The sequence below is a fragment of the Arthroderma uncinatum genome, assembly GCF_011692745.1.
Source record: "Arthroderma uncinatum strain CBS 119779 chromosome Unknown scaffold4, whole genome shotgun sequence".
NCBI lineage: Eukaryota > Fungi > Ascomycota > Eurotiomycetes > Onygenales > Arthrodermataceae > Arthroderma > Arthroderma uncinatum.
In genome coordinates this window covers 3,041,081-3,064,126 of record NW_022983866.1, presented here as the reverse complement: position 1 = coordinate 3,064,126, position 23,046 = coordinate 3,041,081, and the positions used below count along the sequence as shown (strand labels likewise).

Here is a 23,046-nt window from a genome sequence, read left to right as displayed (position 1 = left end):
AGCCGCTTAACTCCTGCTGTGGCACCAGATGCAGCCCTGATGCATGCAAGGCATCACTGCGGTTGTCCCCCCGATCCCGACAGTGAGGATGTCACGACACACTATTTGCGCCTTTGACAGGGGACAAATATGTCCTTCCATCCACGTTTTAATGCGGGTGTCACCAGCTCTACGGAACACTTTCGAGTAACCTACCCACCTAATCTGCGAGCTTAAGAGCTTGCGAAACAAGCAACCATTGCCAGCAATAAGTGTTTAATAAGACGATTTGGAGGCGGAAATAGCGATAGATTCAGTCCTGCGAGCCAGATACCCGCATCGCTTTGCATTGAAAAGGTCAACACCGATGCAGACGAAATAGGTAATGACCAATAGTTAACTAGACTTTTGAAATAGGAGAGTTACGGAGGGGTTATCACGAAGTGGCTTCTTTGATGGAGTTGAGGGCCGTGAACGCTGAGAAAGCCTTCAGCCAGCCACAGTGACAACAACAGCTACGCCCAAGCAGCCACTAAATAGATAACGTATGGCATATAAGCTAGCCATTAAGCCGCAGCTTTTATAGGGGATACGGGGAGAATGTCGATATTCCCCCACACCATGTCGGCTAAATGTTACAACCATGTCGAGTGTTTTGCTTTTAACCGGACTGACATAATATTGGAAGATCTTGATTTGGCCTGGACCGATCATCCATGCGAGGGCCTACAGCGAGTTAGAATACGAACGGAGCTCGAAGTCTCAGTGTTCAAGGATATTTCGTCAGTTCCAACACTCCGGCCATTTTTCGTTGCCCCAAAGCTCCAAAACAAGGCAATCATAACTACCCTTGACTCTTCGTCCATCATCTACAAGTGATCAACAAGCGCCCCCAAAATGACTATCAAACGTGTTGGTCGGTACACTCGTGAAGAACTGTTAGAGGCTGTTAATGCGTATATCGCTAGGCTCGCGCCCCGTCTACAAGTCTTGAATAAGACTGTGTTGAACGGAGATTCGGTGTAATACTGCCTGATCGTACGAAACACGTTAGTCAACTACGCCGTTTCATTAAATATCAGTGTCAGCTCTCCATCATCGAACAAATGCTACGCCCGGCGTTTTAACGCCTGTTTCAGCTGTAGCTGGCATCTCCGCGATGGCAAGATACATGGCCGTATGAGGAACATAAATAGGAGCTCAATATCGTGTATTTAGATGATCAGTGCTTGATAGATTGAAATCTCATAGATTGCTCCAGACCCACCTGACCAACCAAATCAATCAAATACCTCGTATCTCAGAGACTGTGAGTATGCCGTTCTGGAGGCGGGAAAGGTTACCAGGAAGTTCCTAACCACGATCTAAGATACACGACCACCCAGAGCTTGCCTACAAGGAGCACCACGCCCATGATGCCATATGTGACTTCCTGGAAGGACTGGGATTCCAGCCAACTCGGCATGCATACGGTCTAGAAACCGCCTTTGAAGTCCTAACCGGCGAGGGCCCAGGAAGATGCATTAACTTCAACGCCGAGTATGATGCTCTCCCGGGCCTTGGACATGCCTGCGGGCATAATCTTATCTCAACGGCAAGTGTCACGGCTTTTATTGCGCTCGCCTATGCCATCAAGAAATTTGGCATCAAAGGCAAAGCGCAGCTACTCGGAACTCCAGCTGAGGAAGCCGGCGGTGGGAAGATCGACTTGCTCAATGCTGGCGCTTATGAGCTCCCAGATGTATCCTTGATGATGTGAGTAAATATCATTTTTTAGGCTATGGTGCCGATACCTGATAGAGCCATAATCTAAACCGCACATCTTAGACACCCGATGTCAGACGCCAGATATCTCACACAAAATGCGATTGGTTCCGGCGGAGCGACTTCACTCGCATGCTATACTATGACATGCACATACGAAGGAGTCAGTGCGCACGCTGCTGCGAACCCTTGGGAGGGGATTAATGCATTAGACGCAGTGGTAGCATCGTACAATAACGTATCCATGCTACGGCAGCAGATAAAGCCAGATGAGCGGATTCACGGAGCTATCATGGAAGCGCCGAAGATCACCAACGCAATTCCAGAATTCACAAAAGTCGGGTACACTGTCAGGAGCCCGACTGTGGAAGGGACTCTACGGCTTGGTGAACGCGTGCGTAAATGCCTAGAAGCCGGAGCCATGGCCACCGGCTGCAAGATCAGCCTTGAGGAAGACCCCCTATATGCTGACCTCCGTGTCAATCGGCCTCTCTGCAGCGCGTTTCAGGCCAATATGGCCCAACAAGGCGAGAAGATCCTGGTATCGGAGGAGATGCACATGGTGGGCTCGACTGACCAAGGAAATGTGTCTCATGTAATTCCTACTCTTCATGCTCATATCGGAATTCCGACCAAGGATGATGTGAATGTGCATAGCCGTGGGTTTGAGGTAGCAGCTGCAACTCAAATTGCGAATGACAGGGCATTGAAGGCTGGGAAGGCAATGGCTATAACTGGGTTTAGTCTTCTTGTCGACGATAGTCTCTACGGCCGGGTGCTTGCAGATTTCGAGAATGAGTAACCCCTTTGATAAGAGACTCAACGGGGTGTTATTATGTTTCTAGCAAAGAAGACAGAGCGCTGGTAGCTACCTAGGTAGTCCCGTTGAAATGCACACTACTTTGGTCAAGGGTAGATATGTCTAGCAACCCTCAAGGACAGAATCAATTACTTGCAACGAATTCTCCCCAGCAGCCTCCAGGATTTTGATGTTCTCGCCCCGGTGACATTATTCCAGTTACCGGCCTACCAAAGGATCATCGATACTCTACCTCCAAATATGTCGTTTGTAGGGAAGAGCAAATCAAGTTAGAACAGACAAATTCTATTGGCTAAACGCGCGGCCTTGCGAATGACTAGAACTTTATCATCGATATCTTCATCTAGGTAGCACTAATTTGGCTAACAAATATGGGAGTGCAGATCCGGGCGTTCAAAGGTGGACTTTTGTCCTAGTACGGAGCCACTCCCCATATTTGTATAGAAGAAAGGGCACTGGGACAAATACCAGGGCGATGAATCCGAGTAGCGTGTTTCCCCAACCATAATTCAACGTCGCATACATGCTTGAGCCTGCCAGAGGTAGAAACGCTCCAAACAGCGACCTGAGAAGGATATTGGCGCCCAAAGCGGAGGCCGCTGCTTCAGAGCCGAATAGATCGACCATATATAGCTGTGATGGTAACTATCCCGAATATGAAGATTAGTTTCCATGTCAAGTCTAGTCAGCACGGTATACTCGAGCACATACAATAACAAAAAATATACCGAAGCCAACCAGAGAAGTTGCTAAGATCGGTAAAATCCAGTGCACTTTATAGTAGACGGTCCAGCCATAGATAAATAGCCCGACGGGTAGAGCAGGAGGAAACCACATCATTAAGATGAGTCTGTACTCCGGCTTGGGCTCGGTAACTCCGTCAGCCGCCATGCGAGCTTTCAGAAGCCTATCACTCAGGACACCGAATATAAATAGGCCGACCATCTCGCCAGTGCCCAGCCCCAAATATGTCAGACCTGATACACTTGTACTAAAGTTATATTGAACCTTGTATACAAGGGAAAAGGTAGCAAACAACAAGTACATGATGCCAAATATCAAAGCCACGTAGACTGACATGGCCAGAACCACGGGGGAGAACAGCAACAGCTTTGTGGGGCGAATCAAGGCAGCCATGAGAATCTGCTTGCTGGTAAGGTGACGACTGAGTACGGACTTGAGATTTGGGTTATTGGTCTCGAAACGAAGCCGTTTAGCCTTGCGTTCAAGGAGCGTGTTTGGGTGAGTTTCACGCATAAATAGTAACATGCTGAGGGATGCAGCTCCCCCCTACGAAGGAAATTAGTTTGTGTGAAGAGTAAATGGGAGTTGAATGAGGTTAAGGCGGTTTCGTCGGGGGGTAAAGGGCTTACTAGAATGACAACAACCCAAAAGGTCCATCTCCATCCTTTATATTCGGCCACGAAACCACCAATTACAGGTCCTATAACCTATATGTGTAAATATTAATCAGATCATGGTCTTATTCTCGCCGGGTAACTAGCTTTCAACTCACAGGGCCAAGGAGAGGACCGACGCCAAACAACGCGGCCGCCAACCCACGCCTCTCGATAGGGATGACATCGGCAACAGTTCCTCCACCGATGGTAAGTGGTGCAGCGCCTGCACAGCCTGAGATAAAGCGGAAGATCAAAAACTGGCTCGCTGAATTACTCAAGGCGCAGCCCGCCACGAAGGCCACGAAGACGATATTACAAACATGATAGACGACCAATCGACCATAGATTTCCGAGAGTGGTGATATCACAAGCGGGCCCAAGGCAAAGCCGAGCAGGTATATACTGACAGCAAGGGTAGCAAGAGTGGTGCTCGTGATTCTGAGGTCGTGGGCGACATCCTTGATGCCTGGTGCCACTATTGTCGCCGCGATGTTCCTATGCAAGACTCTTTAGCTAGGTATCATGAGTAAGAGTTAGCTGGATTGAGTCGTCCTCATTCCAAGCTTCTTACACAGTCATAGACAGCGCGGCAACAATGATAACATGACCGAAGCCCTCCCGTGCAGGCCAGTTGAGCGGATTTTCAAGATCCTCAGGGCCATCCCAGTCGACGGTGCCAGGGGGTTCAACTTCAAGAGAGGTGACTTGTTTAGAGGACATCATCAAGGAGGAGCTATCCTATATTCGACTCTATAGAGATGAAGAGAGAGAGAGAGAGAGAGCTCAGTAGAAGCAGCTTGAAGCGTGAAATCTTGCTACCAGAAGCGAGTAAAGCGAGAGCAGTGAGCCGTGAGCACTTTCAACAAAGTGAGCAGAGACTAACAAGCCAGCTAAAGAGCTAACAGTTGTATATCCGTATGCCCCGGATTTCCATTAAGCCAAAGGACAACACACATTGTGCCTCATGTTTGAGAAAACATCGATATCCATGTATATCCACGTAGCCATCATCTATCATACCCCACAGACACAGTATATCTCTCATGTCTCGCATAAACCAACATCGATCCCCCAATCATCATGGCGCTTCTTTCATGGCCCGTAGACGTCCTGGTGTAATGTTTATGCTGTGAAACTCGAAATAGGAGGTGGTGGCGCTTAGTCAGCCTTAACCGCAGGGATGGAACGGAGTACCTAAACTATATACACCTCGACCTGACGACATCAACAGGACGCAGTATCTTTCTGTTGAGCCAAAAAGCGACGCCGCTCCTTGAGCGGCAAAGTAAGAGTTTGATATGTTGACACTTTCTTCATCCCAGGCCAATGTGTATAAGTATCTATCTTATATACCTGTTCTCCCTGCGCTGGTCGACTGTTATACCCCAACTGTACACTATGATACCCCAATGTGCATACAGATGCTAGGATCTGGAGACGAGTCGCTGGCTTCTTCCTGGTGCCGATGGAGGCATCAAAGCCACCCGCGCGAATTAAATAAAGTCTATCTAGGTCGCCATGGGCCTGCGGTATACTGAATCGCGCATCATGTTGGCTGTTGATCCTAGATGCGCGACGGTGCCGGTTCATACTTCATATCTCGACCACAACATGCCTCCCGATACAGCACGGGAGAGACGCACGATATGTCCAACATTAATCTTTAATGTCTAGCCAATTTTGTTTGTTATTTCTCTTTGTACTAGTCGTCTCTGAAGCCAGTCTTCTCTCGCTTAACCGGACTCTATGCTGCCGTCCGCATTCCTCTTTGGTTATTCCTCATTTCTCGCCTAACTTCTCGACCGGGTGATAACGAGATACGGAGAGGGGACTCGTGCGCTATTATCGTACTCTCCCTCTCCTGGCAATATTCGTCACTTTATTTCCCGCTGTCTTCCATTTCGGCATGATGTATATAAATAGTTGGACGCTCTCTGATAGCCCGGAAATGCCAGCTCATTTCTTGTCAATAGCCATTCGCGAGGGAAAAACAATATCAGACCTGCTCACCACGACTCTATTCCACCGTCACCATATACCATCATGCCTGAGCCAATTGCAGTTATTGGGAGTGCTTGCCGCTTCCCAGGTGGCTGTGATACCCCCTCAAAGCTTTGGGATCTCCTGAAGGAGCCTCATGATATCTGCAAGGAGGTCCCTCCAAGTCGTTTCAACGTCAACGCCTTTTATCACCCCGAAGCCACTCATCATGGGACGACAAATGCCACCAAATCCTACTTCCTTGAAGAGGATGTTTCTCAGTTCGATTCGGCGTTCTTTAACATCCGGCCCGTCGAGAGCGATGTCATTGATCCGCAGCAACGCATTCTTATGGAAACTGTGTACGATTCTCTATGTGCGGCCGGACTACCAATGGAGAGGCTCAGGGGCTCCCCTACCGCTGTTTACGTGGGCATGATGTGCGATGATTGGTCTTCTATGATTGCAAGCGATATGGAAACTTTGCCTACATATACAGCCACGGGATTATCACGAAGTATCGTCGCGAATCGTATCTCCTACTTCTTCGATTGGCATGGACCCTCTATGACAATCGATACAGCCTGCTCTTCAAGCTTGGTCGCAGTTCATCAGGCTGTACAAGTACTACGAAGCGGTGAATCTTCAGTGGCTATTGCTACTGGAACCAATTTGATTCTTAGCCCAGGTACGTGAAGAACCATCCTCCAATGGCGAATATTTCTAAAAGTTTAAAAGTTCCATACGTTACGGAGTCCAACCTTCGCATGCTTTCACCTACTGGGAGATCCGCAATGTGGGATGCGGCAGCTGATGGCTATACGCGTGGCGAAGGTGTTGCTTCCATCGTGCTGAAGACTCTCAGTCAAGCCCTCGCAGATGGCGACTCAATTGAGTGCCTCATTCGAGAAACTGGTGTAAACCAGGATGGCCGCACTGCAGGCCTCACTATGCCAAACAATAGTGCACAGGCAGCGCTTATCTTGAACACATATAGACGAGCCGGTCTGGATATCACCAATCCGGATGATCGACCCCAGTATTTCCATGCTCATGGCACTGGTACGCCAGCTGGTGACCCCCAGGAAGCAGAGGCAATTTCAACGGCCTTGTTCCCCGACGGATACGATGTAAAGAATGGAGAAAAGCTCCTTGTCGGCTCAATCAAAACCATAATTGGTCATACTGAAAGTTCTGCTGGCCTAGCTTCTTTGATTAGCACGTCTTTGGCCATGAAAAATGGCACTATTCCACCCAACCTACACTTCAACCAGCTAAGCGAGAAGATCGCTCCATTCTATACGCACCTCTGCATCCCCACTAGCGCCCTGCCCTGGCCAACAGTGGCGCCTGGTCAGGCCAAACGGGCTAGTATCAACAGCTTTGGTAAGAATGAAAAGTGCTTTCCAGTGTGATCTAATATTCGACCGCTAACTCGTCGACTAGGATTTGGTGGTACCAATGCCCATGCCATTATTGAAAGCTACGAGGCCACCCCCAAGTCAACTACTAAGCCAAAGGCCGTTCGGCTATTCACACCATTAACATTTTCTGCGGCTTCAGAAACGGCCCTGCAGAGGACCATAGGCTTGTACGCCGACTACTTAAAGGCTAACCCAGCCGTTGATATACAAGATCTTGCCTGGACCCTGCAGTCACGACGTTCAACCCTCCCCTACCGCCTAGCTTCCGTTGCCGGGACGGCCGAAGAACTATCTAAACAGTTAGGATCACTGGCAGCTAGTCCCCCAGAGGAGACAGAACTCGGAATCCGCTATGCTGTCGTGACACAACCAAGCATCCTTGGTGTCTTCACGGGTCAAGGAGCACAATGGCCTCGTATGGGCGCCCATTTGATTAACTCGTCTACATGGGTTCAGGAGAGAATTTCGCAACTCGACTCTGTTCTACAGAGCCTTCCTGCGGAGGACCGCCCAAGCTGGACTATCAAGAAGCTGCTCCTTGCCGGACCTGAGATTTCGCGGGTTACTGACGCAGCCGTCTCGCAACCTCTATGCCTAGCCGTCCAAATTATCTTGGTAGATATTCTTCGCACATCTGGCATCCGATTTAAAGCGGTAGTTGGTCACTCTTCTGGTGAGATTGGCGCTGCATACGCCGCGGGTTTTCTCTCCGATAAAGATGCTATTCGTGTGGCATATTACCGCGGTATTCATACCAAGCTTGCATGCTCTCCCAATAAGGATGTCCGAGGATCAATGATGGCTGTAGGCCTCTCATACGATGAGGCCGTCGAGTTCTGCCAGCATGCTACTTTCCATGGTCGCATCCAAATAGCAGCGGTCAACTCTACATCCAGTATCACTCTTTCAGGAGACGAAGACGCCATAGATGAGGCTCTTGAAATATTCAACTCTAATAATAAGTTTGCCCGTAAACTTAAGGTTGACACCGCCTATCATTCAGCGCATATGGCCCCATGCGCCGGCCCATATCTGAAATCCATGAAAGCTTTTACTGTTGAAAAAAATACCGGAACTGGGCCCATGTGGTTCTCCAGCGTATCAGGCCAGCAGATTTTGAATGGTACGCTTACGGAAAGTTACTGGGTCGACAATATGTGCAAAATGGTATTGTTTTCTAGTGCTATTACTCAGGCCGTCTCTGACGCCGGACCTTTCGACATGGTAATAGAGGTCGGCCCGCATCCAGCACTCAAGGGTCCAACAACGGCTATACTTGAAGAAATTGGCCAAAAACCTCCTTACACTGGGGTCCTTTCCAGGAATGGACATGACGTTGATTGCCTCTCGACGGCTCTCGGGCTTATTTGGAAACATATGGGACCCGATAGTGTGGACTTCGACTGCGTGGAACGCCTTCTCTCTACCATAGAGGAACCACGAGTGTCACTTTCCAACCTTCCAGCGTACCCATTCGACCGGCAAAGATCCTACTGGACTGGGTCTCGTATCTCTAATCAGCACAAACATCGCCAAACGCCTCCTAATCCACTATTGGGTATTTTGTGCTCCGCTGCAACAACTTCCCGGGAATTTCAGTGGAGAAATATTTTGCAAAATAGCGAGATCTCATGGCTTACTGGGCATAGATTGCAGGGTCAGGTGGTATTCCCCGCTACAGGTTACGTTGCAATGGCTGTAGAAGCTATGGGATTCCTCGCCGCGCAGTCAGAAGTAAGCTGCTTTAAAATCAGCGATCTAGATATCCGACGCGCAATCTCTTTTAACGAAGAAGGGTCCAGCGTTGAGGTAATTGTCAACGTAACTTCAGTGAAAATAACTGATGAAGATATCACCGCGGAATTCACCTGCCATTCTATCCTGCCCGATGACGTAACCGCCATTTTGAGCGCAAGTGCACGATTAACAGCTCAGCTGGGTTGCCCAACCGCGGATATACTACCATGTTACACATCAGACCCCTTCAACCTTGTTGAAGTAAACAAAGATGAGTTCTATAGGAACCTCACAAAGCTCGGCCATGATTACTCCCACCCATTCCGTGGAGTCTCACATATCAAACGCAAGCCTGACTATTCTACTGGTCTTATCGAAGATCAGTCTGGACATAAATGGGAAGACGATTTATTATTCCACCCTGGAATGCTTGATACCGGGCTACAAACTACACTTGCAGCATGGTCCTTCCCCGGGGATGGCCAAATCTGGTCTCTTCATGTCCCAACCTTCATATCTTCAATTACCCTTAATCCTTATTTCAGTCCTCTGTTTTCGGGCAAGCAGAGGAGTATGAAGTATGAATCGTTTCTCCGCACAGTCGCCCCATCGAATGTTATTGCAGATGTCCATCTCTACACTGAAGATGGAAGTAAGGCGATAGTGCAATTTGAAGGGGTATCGATTGTACCCTTCTCGCCAGCGTCTGCCGCAGATGATGTCCCACTGTTCTCTAACTTTCAGTATAAACTTGCTAGTCCCGATGGGCAGCTCGCAGCCATGGGTGAAATGATGTCTAGCTCCGACATCCAGTTATACATGGACACAGAGCGGATTTCATACTGGTACATTCGAAATATTATCAGCGCGATTACCCCCATACAAAGAGAGCATGTTCTTCCACATTTCAAGTTCTATCTTAGGTGGTGTGAGCACATGGTCGACATGGTAACTCGTGGGGCCTATCCCAGAGTGTCTCCTGAGCGCAACTCTGATACCCGTGATGATATCGCCAATCTCATAGGCCGCTATAAATCACGGAAGGATATCCGCTTCGTCGAGATAGTTGGTGACCACCTTGTGAAAGTGATTTTAGAGGGTACAAGTATGCTTGAGTATATGAACCAGGACGGCCTCATGCTTGCTGTCTATGAAGATGGGTTAGCAGCCGGCCCTAACAATCGCTGGCTTGGGCGAATTATGGCCCAGATTGCGCATCGTTATCCCCGAATGCATATTTTGGAAATCGGTGCCGGAACAGGTGCCTCAGCAGGGCCAATTCTTGCCCAATTAGGGCCTTCGTTCTCAACATACACCTTCACTGATGTTTCTAGCGGTTTCTTCCCTGAAGCAAAAGAGCGCTTTAAGGACTATTCGCAGCGCATGATTTACAAGCCCTTCAATATAGAGCAGCTTCCAAGCGTTCAAGGCTTTGAGGAGGGCCATTACGATACGGTTGTAGCAGCCAATGTCCTCCACGTTTCTGCTGATATAACACAGTCCATGAGGAACGTTCGTCGACTGTTGAAGTCTGGTGGGTATCTGATTGGTATTGAAGTCACAACCACTGATATCCTAGTTAGTGGCATGACCATGGGTACTCTACCTGGCTGGTGGATTGGTGCAGAAGCTGGCCGGCCTTGGGGTCCTTCCTTGACTCTGGACCAGTGGGATTCAGTACTCCGTTCAACTGGGTTTTCTGGTATCGACACTACCACACCGGATATTAGCGCAACCCTTCCTGTCTCAGTATTTGTGTCGCAAGCTATTGATCAGAAAGTCACCATATTGCGGAACCCTCTGGAGGCAGCCCCTGGGATTAATCTGCAGAATGCCGCTATTATTGGTGGCGTAACTCACTCTGTCTACGAACTTGCAGAGAATATTGCAAAGTCTATCTCAGGAAGGTTCAAGAGCGTGATGGTCTTTGAAACTGTTCAGGAATTGATGGCCTCGGAGCTTGCTCTAACCCCCGGGCTTACCGTTCTTAGCCTGACTGACTTAGACGAGCCCTTCATGAAGAACCTTACTGCTTCGAAGTTCACCAGCCTTCAGTCCCTATTTAATACTGCCGGGACTCTCCTTTGGGTGTCCCGTGGCTCCAAAGAATATGAGCCATACTCATACATGATGGTTGGGATTGGACGTACCGTCAAGAATGAGAACCCCAATATCAACCTACAGCTCTTTGACATTGAAAGTGTCAACCATTCAACCGCGGTCATGCTTTCGGAAGCACTGATCAGACATTTCCTTCTCAGATTATGGGACGATGGGACTAATGATCTCCTCTGGTCCGCGGAGCCTGAAGTTATCGTCCATGATGGACATCATCTAATCCCAAGGGTTCTACCCAATGAGGAAAAGAACAAAAGATATAACTCCCATCACCGAGATATCCTCAAAGAGGTCAACATGAAATTAGATGCATTACAGCTTGTCAGTATTAACGGCTTGTTTGATATCCAGGAGATATCACCCCTCCGCCCTGCTACCCATGTAATGGCACAATCCATTACTATTTGCACTACATACTCGCTACTACAGTGTCTAAGAGTGGGCAGCGCTGGCTTTCTCAGGCTATCGTACGGCTTGGATCTAGCTTCTTCCAACCCCATCATCGCCTTATCTGATTGCACTACCTCATCTGCAGTTGTCCCTTTACGATGGTGCATGCAAGTCGAGGATTTGATTAAGACTTATACCCCACCGTCGCTACTTATATTTACAGCCGCTCATATTGTGGCAGAGCAGATTCTGAGCATGTCTACAAAGCAAGGGGTTTTTATTGTAAACGATGCAGACGCTCCACTGAAGTCTGCGCTCAAAGCCAAGGCGTCTACCAAGGGTGTCAAAATTGTTTTCACATCGAGTCAGCGGTATACGGATGAACATGACTCAATCTATATTCATCCCAACTCTTCGATACACAACATTAAGCGTCGACTTCCTCCATCTGCACTCGTGTTTGCTCATCTCTCAAAAGGCTTTGAGTCAGATACTGTACGCGATATCATATCGGAATGCCTCCCCCCAAGCTGCATGCATCTTGACGATCATAATCTCTTCAGCAATGAGCCATCCATCACTACCAGTGTGGCAGCAGATGATATACCCTTCATCATCAACCAAGCTGTTGGGTCTTCAACCTCAGAGGAAATTGTTAATGCAGATTTAGTTCAAGCCACCATCCCACTGTCAGAAATAGCTGGTCATTCTGCATTCGGTAGGCCCCTCACAGTCGTTGATTGGACAGCTGAATCTGTCACTGTCAAAATACAACCCATCGATTCAGGAATTCTTTTTAGAGCCAACAGATCGTACCTACTTGCTGGGTTGACAGGTGAACTAGGCCAGTCCCTCTGCCAGTGGATGGTAGCCCACGGCGCCCAGCACATTGTTTTGGCCAGTAGAACTCCCAGGGTCGATTCGAGATTCATTGAGTCGATGGCTCAGCGAGGTGCGACCGTCAGGATTATGACATTGTAAGTCTAGTTACTACCTACTAATCATGCTCCAGGCTAATACACTATAGGGATATTACATGTCGCAAGTCACTCCGTGCCTGTTATAAGGAAATTACTCGCACTATGCCGGCTATTACAGGAGTTATCAATGGCGCAATGGTTCTACAAGATAGCGTTTTTGAGAACATGTCATACGAGAGATTTTGCCATGTTATAGAGCCGAAAGTCAAAGGCACCCAGCTCCTAGACGAACTCTTCTATAACACTGCGCTAGATTTCTTTGTTGTCACCTCGTCGATTGCTTCTGCGATTGGATTTAGTGGCCAGAGTAACTACTCCGCAGCCAACACATTTATGACCTCGCTCATGTACCAACGCAGGAATAGAGGAGTTCCTGGTTCAGTTATGGCTATCCCTGCCGTGTATGGCGTTGGGTACGCTGCTCAACCAGGGAATTTTGACTATGAAAACTTCAATCGTCTAGGGTATAGAAACGTTTCAGAGCAGGCGTTCTGCACTCTGTTCGCAGAAGCCATCCTCTCTGGCCAGCCAGGGTCCCCTGAAGCAGCTGAGCTCATTGCAGGTGTCAACTATGTCCCGGCAAAGCTTGATATCCCACAGGCCCACGTCAGAGACGTGAAATTCTGTCATTATAAAGTCGACCAGGACAAGGGCTCGGGATCTGGCAGTGCTAATGGAGCAGAAAGCGTGAGGGCCCAGTTAGAAACTGCAAAGAGTAGGGAGCAAGTGTGTACAGTTATCCAAGGTAAGCACAGAAGCCTAACCACCCACAAGCAAATGTTCCAAAACTTGGCTCTAACGAATTAAACAGACGCATTCGTGGCGAACCTCAGGAAAATCCTTCAAGTGCCGGAATCAGATCCTACCAATTTGACAGTTGCCCTTGTCGAGCAAGGAATAGACTCGCTAGTCGCAGTCATGCTTCGCTCGTGGTTTATGGAGGAGATTGATGTCGATATTCCAGTTTTGAAGATTCTTGGAGGCAGTTCAATTTCTGACTTGGTCAACCATGCTGTGGAAAACATTCCCAGCTCTATGTTCGATTGGGCTACACTGGAGAAGGAAGGCCCTGCCCTCTCTGGTCCCTCACCACCTCCATCAAAAAAGCCAGAGATGCCCCAGAGCACAGTATCTATGGCTCTTGGCATGTCTACGCACAAGACGATATCGTCCAATACGCCCAGTGAAGGAAGTGAGACTCCGTCATTTTCATGGCCCGAATCTCCAAATCTCGAACAGCTAGATACCCCCAAACTCGACGGACTAAACCAGGAGGAGAATATTGTGAAGAGGGAAGGGGCAGAGGCCAAAGTCGGGGAAGGCGCAGGGGCAGTATGAGGTGCAGCCATGACCAAAGAATAGAGACAGGCTCGATATTCTTTTTACAGGATACGGAATATTATCACCTCCAGGTCATCATTGATACTAGTTCCTCCGGCTCTCCTTCATCATGTCTAGGTTGTGCTAAGCTTGAGATAATTCAACGAAATCAATAAAACCCGTTAGCCAAGGGAAAATTTCCAATCAATTATGGTGCCTGCTTTTCTTACCAGTGTTTACGCGTTGCTTATGCGATTTCAAGAGCAGGAGGTATATAGCTTAGTCTGTATTCAGAATTAATATATATCCATCGCTGCAGCTATACCGAGTATGTGAAATATATAAGTCGCGTGGATAACAAACATAAGGATAGCGAAGCAAAAATAACGAATAAAAGAAGAGCCAAAAAAAGAACCGCTCGAGTGATGGTTTTGGCACGACGAGATCCAATCTTGGAAGTACTTCGCCCCATTCCATACTACCTACCCTTCTATAAACTAAAAATGAATGGTTGCCACACAAGGCTTATAGAAGCAAATTCAATATTGCTGTTCGTTCCCTTGGGAAATATTTATAGAATTGTTAGTATAGCTAGATATCCTCCCAAGGCTTGCTATATCCAGATAAAAGGCCAAACAACTCAGATTCCATCCTCTCTACAACCTACGGTCCTTCACAAATAGTTGTATTATGTCCATCCCGAATAAGTCAAAGCAGACTGCATGAAAGCTAGGGTTGGTACTACCTAAGAACCGTCCTTTGGGGCCAATACGCTATCGCCTTAAGAGTGTTAGCCTAAGACAATGCCGAAGGTCAAGCTAAGGCAAATTTTAAGGGATATTAAGCTCAAGAATTATTAGCTTTCAGCAAAAAACTTGTATTTATTGGGATATTTGGAGGTATAAAGGAAGGCTATAACTGAGAGTAAAGAGTACGGAGCAAATAATAAGTAAAGAAGAGTGAGTAAGGAAGGTTACGGGTGATGACTAAGGCGATCATGACTAATTTGGATGACTAATGAACTGACTAAGGTTAACTTAAATTACAGCTTGCCTCTGATTGGACAAATTCGTTGGTGGGACAAAGCTGAGTTTCCAGCCTGTTTTGCCGGAAAACAGTATATTAACTCTTTCCCATCACTTGTTAACATTTATTCCTGCTTGCTGATACGGAGTATCATGGATCGATCTTCGGGCAGTACGACCCGCGGGGCGAAGAGGGCAGAGGCTCCTGTCTCCCAGGACACCAAACTAGCGGAGGCTATCGACCAAGAATTGCTAGGTGAGTCGCAGGACTAGAACGGGGTTATCAGTTACCAAAGGGCAATGACAGTGAAAGTGCTGATGCAAGACATGTTTAGCCGTGATGGGCTATAAACAGGAGCTTCGCAGACATTACTCTACGCTTCAAGTGTTTGCAATCGCCTTCAGTATCATGGGCTTGTTGCCATCCATCGCATCAACGTTGTCGTTTTCCCTCCCCGCAGGGCCAGCAGCCATGGTTTGGGTATAGCCACGCCCAAGGTCCTCTATAGAGATGTCTGTGGAATGGTATCGTTAAGCTTGAGATAGCTAATTCGGTATATGCCGCTGTGTAGGGCTGGTTTGCTGCGTGCTTTTTTATCTTCATAGTCGGGGTTGCTATGGTGCGTTAGAAGATGTCGATTCACGACATATATTGCTTTTTGCGTGTACGAACACTGAGGTGCATTAGGCCGACCTTAGCTCCGCGTTGCCGACATCCGGAGGGCTTTATTGGTGGACACATCACTTTGCAGCGGATAAATGGAAAAATCCTCTTAGTTTTCTTGTCGGTTACAGCAATACCATCGGGCTCATCGGGGGCATATGCTCGGTTGACTGTGAGTAGTTGGCGTTGCGGTAATATAAAGGAACCATGTGCAAATACTAACACAAGCTACAAAACAGATAGCTTTGTGCTAATGATATTTGCAGTCGTCTCCGTCGTCCATAACGGGGAATGGGTGGCCTCAAGAAACCTTATATACGGCGTTTACGCGGCTACAGTAGCCGCCCATGGTATCCTTGCTATACTCGCGGCGCCCATCATGCACCGCATACAGTCTGTTTGTATCGTTGCCAACGTTGGTTTGGTCTTGGGGACAGTTATCGCCTTGCCAATTGGAAAGTCAAGAACGGTCGAGGGTATCAATTCTGCAACCTACGTGTTCGGCCATGTCGAGAACCTCACGACGTGGCCTACCGGTTGGGCGTTCATGCTCGCATGGCTTTCGCCAATTTGGTCTGTTGGTGCCTTTGATTCTTGTGTGCATATGAGCGAGGAAGCTATCAATGCTGCCAAGGCTGTCCCGTATGGAATTCTCTGGGCTGGTGGAGCGTGCTGGTCCCTTGGGTTCCTGTGCCTTTGTGTCATCGCTGCTTGCATGAACACCGACCCTAACGTAATCCTTAAGAGTCCCCTAGGCCAGCCAATCGCGCAGGTTAGTCCAGTTTTTAAAACCAAACTCGGCCGTTTCCAGATATCGAGCTAAGCTAGTTCCACACCTTGACTAGATATATTATGATGCCTTGGGCAAGAATGGGGCAATAATATTCATGGTAGCAATGGCGACAGTCCAGTTCTTTATGGGGTTAAGCATCGTGAGTGATCGCTCTTCGTTCTAGGGAAGATATTAACCGGAGTAGCGCTGATGGGACAACCGGAAATTCCAGACGATCGCAGCATCTCGACAGACCTGGGCCTTCTCCCGCGATGGCGCTCTTCCCTTTTCAAAATACCTAAGAGTAGTCAGCACTAGGTTCCGTTATCAACCTGCCCGAGCCGTAGTCGGATGCGCGGCCACATCAATAATCCTGGGATTGCTGTGTCTTGTCAATAGTGCAGCTAGCAACGCGTTGTTCTCATTGACTGTTGCTGGCAACTACTTTGCTTGGGCGATGCCGATATTCTGTCGGATCTTCTGGGGCCAGGATAAATTTAAACCAGGCCTGTTCTATACCGGTCGGCTCAGCACTCCTATCGCCGTTGTGGCGCTGCTGTATATGGCTTTCGCGATCACACTTTCAATGTTCCCAACCGCCGGGCCATCACCAAGCGGTAAGTACTGTAGTCCCTTCCCGGGAACGTCCAGACAACGCTAATATCTAGCTTGGTATTCCCACAGCGAACGATATGAACTACACGGTAGTAATCAACGGAACCGTCTGGATCGGCTCCCTATTGTATTACTTCTTGTCCGCGAAAAAGTGGTTCAAGGGGCCCCGGAAGACGCTTGATCCGGCATCCCCTACCGAAGCCGAGCACAGAGAGACGGAATCGGAATGCTGATCTGACGCGACGCCGTGAAAGCTGGGTATTGCTGTGCAGTGGATGATGTTTCAAGAGAGAAACAAGAGAAAAAGGTGGTCCAGATAGAGTTCAGAATAGACTATGGTGACTAATCAACTTTAAATGGCGCATGGCAACAAAAACCACGTGAACCTGCTTAAGTAAGCCATATAGCTCTTGTAGTTGGGCGAGTTTCGCGACGCCTCCCTTTGTAACTCCATATTTCGAGCCAACCAGTGCCTCCTGCTGCTTATCTCCCAAGACGTAGCGCTGGTCGCCGCCTTGGCAGGATGGTGCCATCCGCCACGACGTGCCGACGAAAAATCTGGCGGCGTCGGACATGTTGCGATAACTAAAGATCCCTGACCATGGAGTAGCTTAGCTCCCTTCGTATCACCATCTCCTACGACGTGCATATCACTCCCTTCCCCGCTGGAAAGTCGTGCCCGTGAACCCGTCGGGTAGAGACCAGCTCGGCAAACTACTTATATATACCTTTGTCCGCTGGTATTCGGCTCTGTTGACTCGCTCTCTCATTTCGTTCGTACACTCTTTCGGCTTCAATTCGCGTTTTAAGCCCTATATCAGATCCACGACTCCACCTACTAAGGTGGCTCGAGAGCCGGTTTGTGTGGACATCGCTGGATAGCCGTAGCCGTTCTGTACCATCTTACGTCAAGATAGTCCGGTAAACAGGAATCACATAGTGCCAGATGGCTATTGCTGAGAGCCATACCGATAATGCGGACACGATCATTCCCACCAGCGCGCACGGGAAGTCGCCTGGAGACCCTGGCCTGTTGGAGAACGCAACTCACGATGAGTCTCCCCAGAGTGCTCCGTTACACCGAACCCTGAAGTCGAGGCATCTTCAGATGATTGCCATTGGAGGTGCGTGCTGTTCCATTAGGATACCATTGTGCTACTCAATATTAACAGCCTGAGATAGGCATCATTGGTCCTGGTTTACTCGTTGGATCCGGGAATGCGCTGCATGTCGCTGGCCCAGCCGGCATCCTCATCAGTTTTTCACTCGTTGGTATCCTAGTGTTCTTCATAATGTACGAATCTCCTCATGAGCCCGGGAATTTCATGTGGTACTAAAACGTGTCCTAGGCAATCGTTAGGTGAAATGGCAACTCTCATCCCTGTATCGGGTTCGTTTACAGAATATTCGGCCCGGTTTGTTGACCCTTCCCTGGCTTTCGGCCTTGGTTGGGCCTATTGGTACCTATGGGTCACTGTTAGTATTCCGTTTCTACCATTGTTCCCTTGTCCAGATAACTGATGGTCTATAGGTACTATCAAATGAATATAATGCCTTGGCGCTTGTCATGGGCTATTGGACAGACGTTGTTCCTCAATGGGCATGGATTCTCATGTTCTGGGTTATCTTCCTGGGCTTGTCGAATCTTGGAGTTTTAGCCTACGGCGAGGTTGAGTTTTGGCTTGCATTGTACGCTCACCAGCCTCCAGATTTCTATCTTTCGGCAAAAATGTGGCTAATGTGAATTCAAATATAGGATAAAGGTTATATCCCTTACAATATTCTTCATATTAGCAACTTGCATCAGTGCTGGCGGCATTGGTGGCAGGACCATCGGCTTTAAGTACTGGAATGATCCTGGCGCTTTTGCCGATTCCATCAACGGAGTTGCGAAGACCTTTGTGATTGCGGGGACCCTCTACGCAGGAACGGAAATGTAAGTTAAACTCCCGGGCAGTTGACATCTTACGGCTATGGCTGACCTTTCCCAGGGTTGGTATCACTGCAGGTGAATCAGCGAACCCTCGAACTGCAGTTCCAACAGCCATCCGACAGGTTTTCTGGCGTATCTTGATTTTCTACGTCGGTACGTATACCCAAATCGCGACACTTGGATGATGATTGTTAAAACTAACCTAATATTAGGAATGATGTTCTTCATCGGCATACTACTTCCATATAACGACAAACGTCTCCTTTCCTCTGGATCCAAGACAGCACAGTCTCCACTTACAATTGCACTGGCCGACGCAGGTATCCTTCCAGCTGCTCATTTAATCAACGGTTTGATTGTCATTTCCGTCATCTCCGCTGGTAACAGTTCGCTGTACGTGGCCTCCCGAACCATGCTTTACATGGGACGGTCCGGCAAAGCACCAACCATACTTGGCAGAACCAACAAAGCTGGGGTACCATGGGTAGCCTTGCTATTCACCAATTTAGTCGCTTGCATATCGTTCCTCTCCTTGTCTTCTAGTGCTGGAAAGCTATATTCTGCGCTCATTACGTTGTCAGGAGGTAAGTCTCTTAATAGGTTCCGTCTATCGTCTACAAATTACATGCTAACGTTTGTACAGTGTGTACATTCATCGTTTGGGCCGTTATCGCGGTAACTCATATTCGTTTCCGCCAAGCCCTCGCTATCCAGGGCGAAGATGTCTCCACGCTACCATTTCAAGCCATGTTTTACCCTTGGGGAACATATATTGCTCTTGCAGCAAATATCTTTTTGATATTCTTCCAGGGATACACAGCTTTCCTTAATCCATTTAGTGCCGAAGATTTCGTTGTCAACTATATCCTACTTCCAGTATTCGTTATACTGGTACTTGCTTGGAAATACATTAAGAAAACTAAAATCGTCAAACTAGAGGAGATGGATATTTGGAGCGGAAGGAGGGAGTTTGGTGAGGATATCATGGAAGACAGCACCAAGAAAGGGTTTTGGACAAAGATTAAGGATGTCTTGATTGGCTAATTGGCCCATTTATACATACATTTATACATACAGTTATACATACATCTATCCAAATACATATTACAAACAGTAATCGAAATTTACGGTGAATACTTAGATATATCTGTACATACTTTAATACACTTCGTAAATCATTTGCTTCGCTAATCTAACAGTATCAAATAAATTACACAACAAAGAAGAATAAAAAGATGGCTAAATCTCGGTTTTTTATGGAAAGATAGCAGATTCGCTAGAGAAAAGGTAACTTGGTAAAGCGCCCAGCGCCGCTAGGATAGTTGTAATGAAGGCTGCCTCCAAGAATCGAGAAAATAACAGTTCTTGAATAGAACTGATGATTAAAAGGAATGATATAACAAGTCAAGGTATAAGTTGATCACAGAGAGAATCACATAAATTTCCTCTGCTTTACCGGGCTCGGGGTCCTCATATGTTCGGGAACAGAATAGCCAAAGGACGGCCCCATTTCAAGTTGCCTCTGAGGTCGAGTTTCCTGGTCGGGATCACGCCTTAGGGCGCCTTGGGAGGCTGTGCGAGTGAAGAACGGGTTGTCTATATCTGGCCTAGAATGTCCCGATGTGTAGGCGAGATGAGACTGCTGTGCATGCATTTGTGAGGGCGCGGGATAGTCCCCATAGCCGGACGGCATGGCGGGCGGATTGTTCGATTTATTGCGGAAGAAGGAGAATGTGAGGTTGGAGACCGTGACGCAGGTGGCTATGGACGATATAAAGAAGAACTACTCCACAGTTAGGGTTTATAATTTCTCGCGATTAGAGGAGGCTGCGCATAGGCTGCTCTTACCATTGCTTTGAAACTAATTGGTTCAATAAAGCCGTTGAATATTTCCGCCAACGTTTGTGCAGATACCCTTGCCCGGCCAACCTTTGCAGGATCCCTATGCATGCACCTCTCCCAGTTATCGCAAACCGTTTCCAAAGCTGGTAATCTCCTCCCATCAGGGTCACCGCAGCGGTTCTCGACGTAGTTTTTCGTACATATCGCTATCTCGGCGAGGATTTCCGCTGATTGGCTCTCGCTTGCAATCTCGACGTCATGTTTAATCGCAAGTAGGAAAGCAACGATGATGTATAATATTAAGAAGGCGATTATTAAGTTAAATGTGAATTGGGCGTAGTATGATAGAATTCGAGGGATATGCGGGTGAGTTTCGAGAAAGGTGAAAAGGCGTGAGAGGTATGGTATGGTATGTGTGCTTTCGATTGGGTTCGATTGGATGTTTTGCGGTTTCCGCTCCAGCTCGCGACCAGTTGGCCTGTCGTCGCTGCTATCTTCACTGGCATGACGGATGTGTTTGAGCTCGCGATCCCGTCTTCGTCTTTTTTGGACTTTCTTCGCTAGGGCATGGGGAAACTTATTCGATCGCGGTACTTCTCCTCGGCCAGAGCTAGGAGCTGCTGGGGCATACATCCCGTACAGGTTGAATAGGGAATTCCGCCTGTTACTCTTTGACGGTTGCTCGGGCGTCTCGTCATTGTCTGCATGCTCCGGGGATGAAAAGTTCTCCGCACCCGAGGACACATCAACGTCCACTTTGCGCGGAGTCATAAAGGACGATCCCCGAGTGAAATTGACATTATTAAACGACGGCTGCGCAAAGCTGACCGGTTGGGACGACGGCTCTCGCGGTGCTGGGGTCTGTGGCTTTATTGGTGATGCAAAGGTACGGCGGGCATCTGTATAAAACAACAAGTCAGCAACACCGCCCGTGTACGCACATCGTCTGCTGCATACTCACTGCCTTTATCGTTCTTTAATGCCAGTTGGTAGAAGGGCGAAGTGGCATCTCCAGGAGCTCTTGTCTGCCACTCAAAGTCCATAGGAGCCTCGTTGGAACGGTTCTGCATGGTGTCGGCTCGCGGTTAGCATGTTATAGGAGGTGTGTATCTGCAAAAGTCGGCCGCAGTTCGTTGTTGGAGCAGGCAAAACATTCGTCGACGATGCACCTTTTTTTGCCTTTTCTGGCGTTTGTTGATCGAGCTTAAAATCCGCCAGTTTCCTCGACGACAAGGATGACTAAGCGGTGGTACTTCAGGGATAGACAGATAGATGAGTAGATATATAGAGAAACAAAGGAAGGGAGAAGATGTCATGGATCGAGGTGGTTCTGGTATGCACTTTGGACAGGCAAGATACCATGGTGGATGGTTCTCCCAAGCAGTTAACTACGCAAATCCCAACATGAAGCCCAGAGAATTTGATATAGAGCTCTAGATATATCACGATACGCTGATCTCCAAGGCCTGCTCATCGATAAGCCTCTTCACTGTTTCAGCAGTCCACTCCTGGCACCGTCGCAGAGGTACATCGGGATACAGCCTCTTAGGTCCATCGAACTGCTTCTTGGGAACGGGCGTACTGCGACATATAGATTGAAGCCGAGAGTAGCTTCCTGGGTCAACGACACCGAGTTTCTCCATGCCCATAAACGATGCCGACTCTTGAGGCTTGCCAGTCTTTCGTTCTTCGTATTCCATGCCGTTCTGGACGTTGCCGGTCACATTGAATCGACAGCCGCTGCCAGGCCCATCTTCCTCCGTTTCGACGAATATAGCGTGGTGATTTCGCGGCAGGCCGGTCTCGGTAACACGATATACTGCGTAAGAAGGCATCGGTATCTGTTTGATCTTCTGGGCTAGTCAAGTATTGCTTGAGCTCTTCAGTCGATGGTCTCTCTCGCTTTTGCTGCCAAAATAATATAGTCACGTGATATGGTCAACGTCCAAGTGTTTTGCTCCTATCAATAAAATACTTGAGACTTCTTCTACCGCCCGTGTTGATTGATACTTTTGTTACAAGGGCCAATAAATCTCCGTAGGATGGAAGTATATACGGTATTGATATATATGGTACCCTGATGTGGCTATGTATATTGACAAATCGTATGTATCCAATGACATTCCCAAGGTTGAAGAGTGTGAGAATATATGTGGTTTGGGGATTATTCGGCAGAGATATATTAGGAGCGGGAGCGTAGTGCTTTAATAAAGACTTTCGGATCATATAATCAGCCATGTTTGTGGAGTTTGAACCACAGGAGTATTCACGCTGATCAAACGA

General features: G+C 48.0%; 7 protein-coding genes across 7 annotated transcripts; 4 read left to right on the top strand and 3 right to left on the bottom strand.

Annotated features, from left to right (window-relative positions):
- Positions 1-876: 876 nt before the first annotated feature.
- On the top strand, positions 877-2,545 carry GIQ15_06284 (aminoacylase 1-like protein 2; the record flags this gene model as incomplete). Its single annotated transcript, XM_033553701.1, has 3 exons — positions 877-895; positions 1,365-1,734; positions 1,807-2,545. The coding sequence occupies 3 exons, from the start codon at positions 877-879 to the stop codon at positions 2,543-2,545; spliced, it is 1,128 nt and encodes a 375-aa protein (XP_033404845.1).
- A 411-nt stretch (positions 2,546-2,956) lies between these two features.
- On the bottom strand, positions 2,957-4,686 carry GIQ15_06283 (uncharacterized protein; the record flags this gene model as incomplete). Its single annotated transcript, XM_033553700.1, has 5 exons — positions 2,957-3,208; positions 3,275-3,853; positions 3,937-4,014; positions 4,080-4,458; positions 4,535-4,686. The coding sequence occupies 5 exons, from the start codon at positions 4,684-4,686 to the stop codon at positions 2,957-2,959; spliced, it is 1,440 nt and encodes a 479-aa protein (XP_033404844.1).
- Positions 4,687-6,006: 1,320 nt separating this feature from the next.
- On the top strand, positions 6,007-13,930 carry GIQ15_06282 (uncharacterized protein; the record flags this gene model as incomplete). The annotated part of the gene is made up of 6 exons (XM_033553699.1): positions 6,007-6,631; positions 6,682-7,329; positions 7,390-12,330; positions 12,448-12,589; positions 12,640-13,337; positions 13,404-13,930. The coding sequence occupies 6 exons, from the start codon at positions 6,007-6,009 to the stop codon at positions 13,928-13,930; spliced, it is 7,581 nt and encodes a 2,526-aa protein (XP_033404843.1).
- Positions 13,931-15,090: 1,160 nt separating this feature from the next.
- Positions 15,091-17,221, top strand: GIQ15_06281 (GABA permease; the record flags this gene model as incomplete). The annotated part of the gene is made up of 7 exons (XM_033553698.1): positions 15,091-15,193; positions 15,273-15,418; positions 15,626-15,773; positions 15,868-16,373; positions 16,447-16,533; positions 16,606-16,990; positions 17,058-17,221. The coding sequence occupies 7 exons, from the start codon at positions 15,091-15,093 to the stop codon at positions 17,219-17,221; spliced, it is 1,539 nt and encodes a 512-aa protein (XP_033404842.1).
- A 713-nt stretch (positions 17,222-17,934) lies between these two features.
- GIQ15_06280 (uncharacterized protein) lies at positions 17,935-19,965 on the top strand (the record flags this gene model as incomplete). The annotated part of the gene is made up of 8 exons (XM_033553697.1): positions 17,935-18,112; positions 18,171-18,282; positions 18,338-18,464; positions 18,520-18,677; positions 18,745-18,924; positions 18,980-19,074; positions 19,134-19,505; positions 19,565-19,965. The coding sequence occupies 8 exons, from the start codon at positions 17,935-17,937 to the stop codon at positions 19,963-19,965; spliced, it is 1,623 nt and encodes a 540-aa protein (XP_033404841.1).
- Positions 19,966-20,353: 388 nt separating this feature from the next.
- On the bottom strand, positions 20,354-21,833 carry GIQ15_06279 (bad response to refrigeration protein 6; the record flags this gene model as incomplete). The annotated part of the gene is made up of 3 exons (XM_033553696.1): positions 20,354-20,704; positions 20,770-21,662; positions 21,725-21,833. The coding sequence occupies 3 exons, from the start codon at positions 21,831-21,833 to the stop codon at positions 20,354-20,356; spliced, it is 1,353 nt and encodes a 450-aa protein (XP_033404840.1).
- A 372-nt stretch (positions 21,834-22,205) lies between these two features.
- Positions 22,206-22,598, bottom strand: GIQ15_06278 (uncharacterized protein; the record flags this gene model as incomplete). The annotated part of the gene is made up of 1 exon (XM_033553695.1): positions 22,206-22,598. One exon carries the CDS (start codon positions 22,596-22,598, stop codon positions 22,206-22,208), a length of 393 nt encoding a protein of 130 aa, XP_033404839.1.
- Between the last annotated feature and the right edge of the window lie 448 nt (positions 22,599-23,046).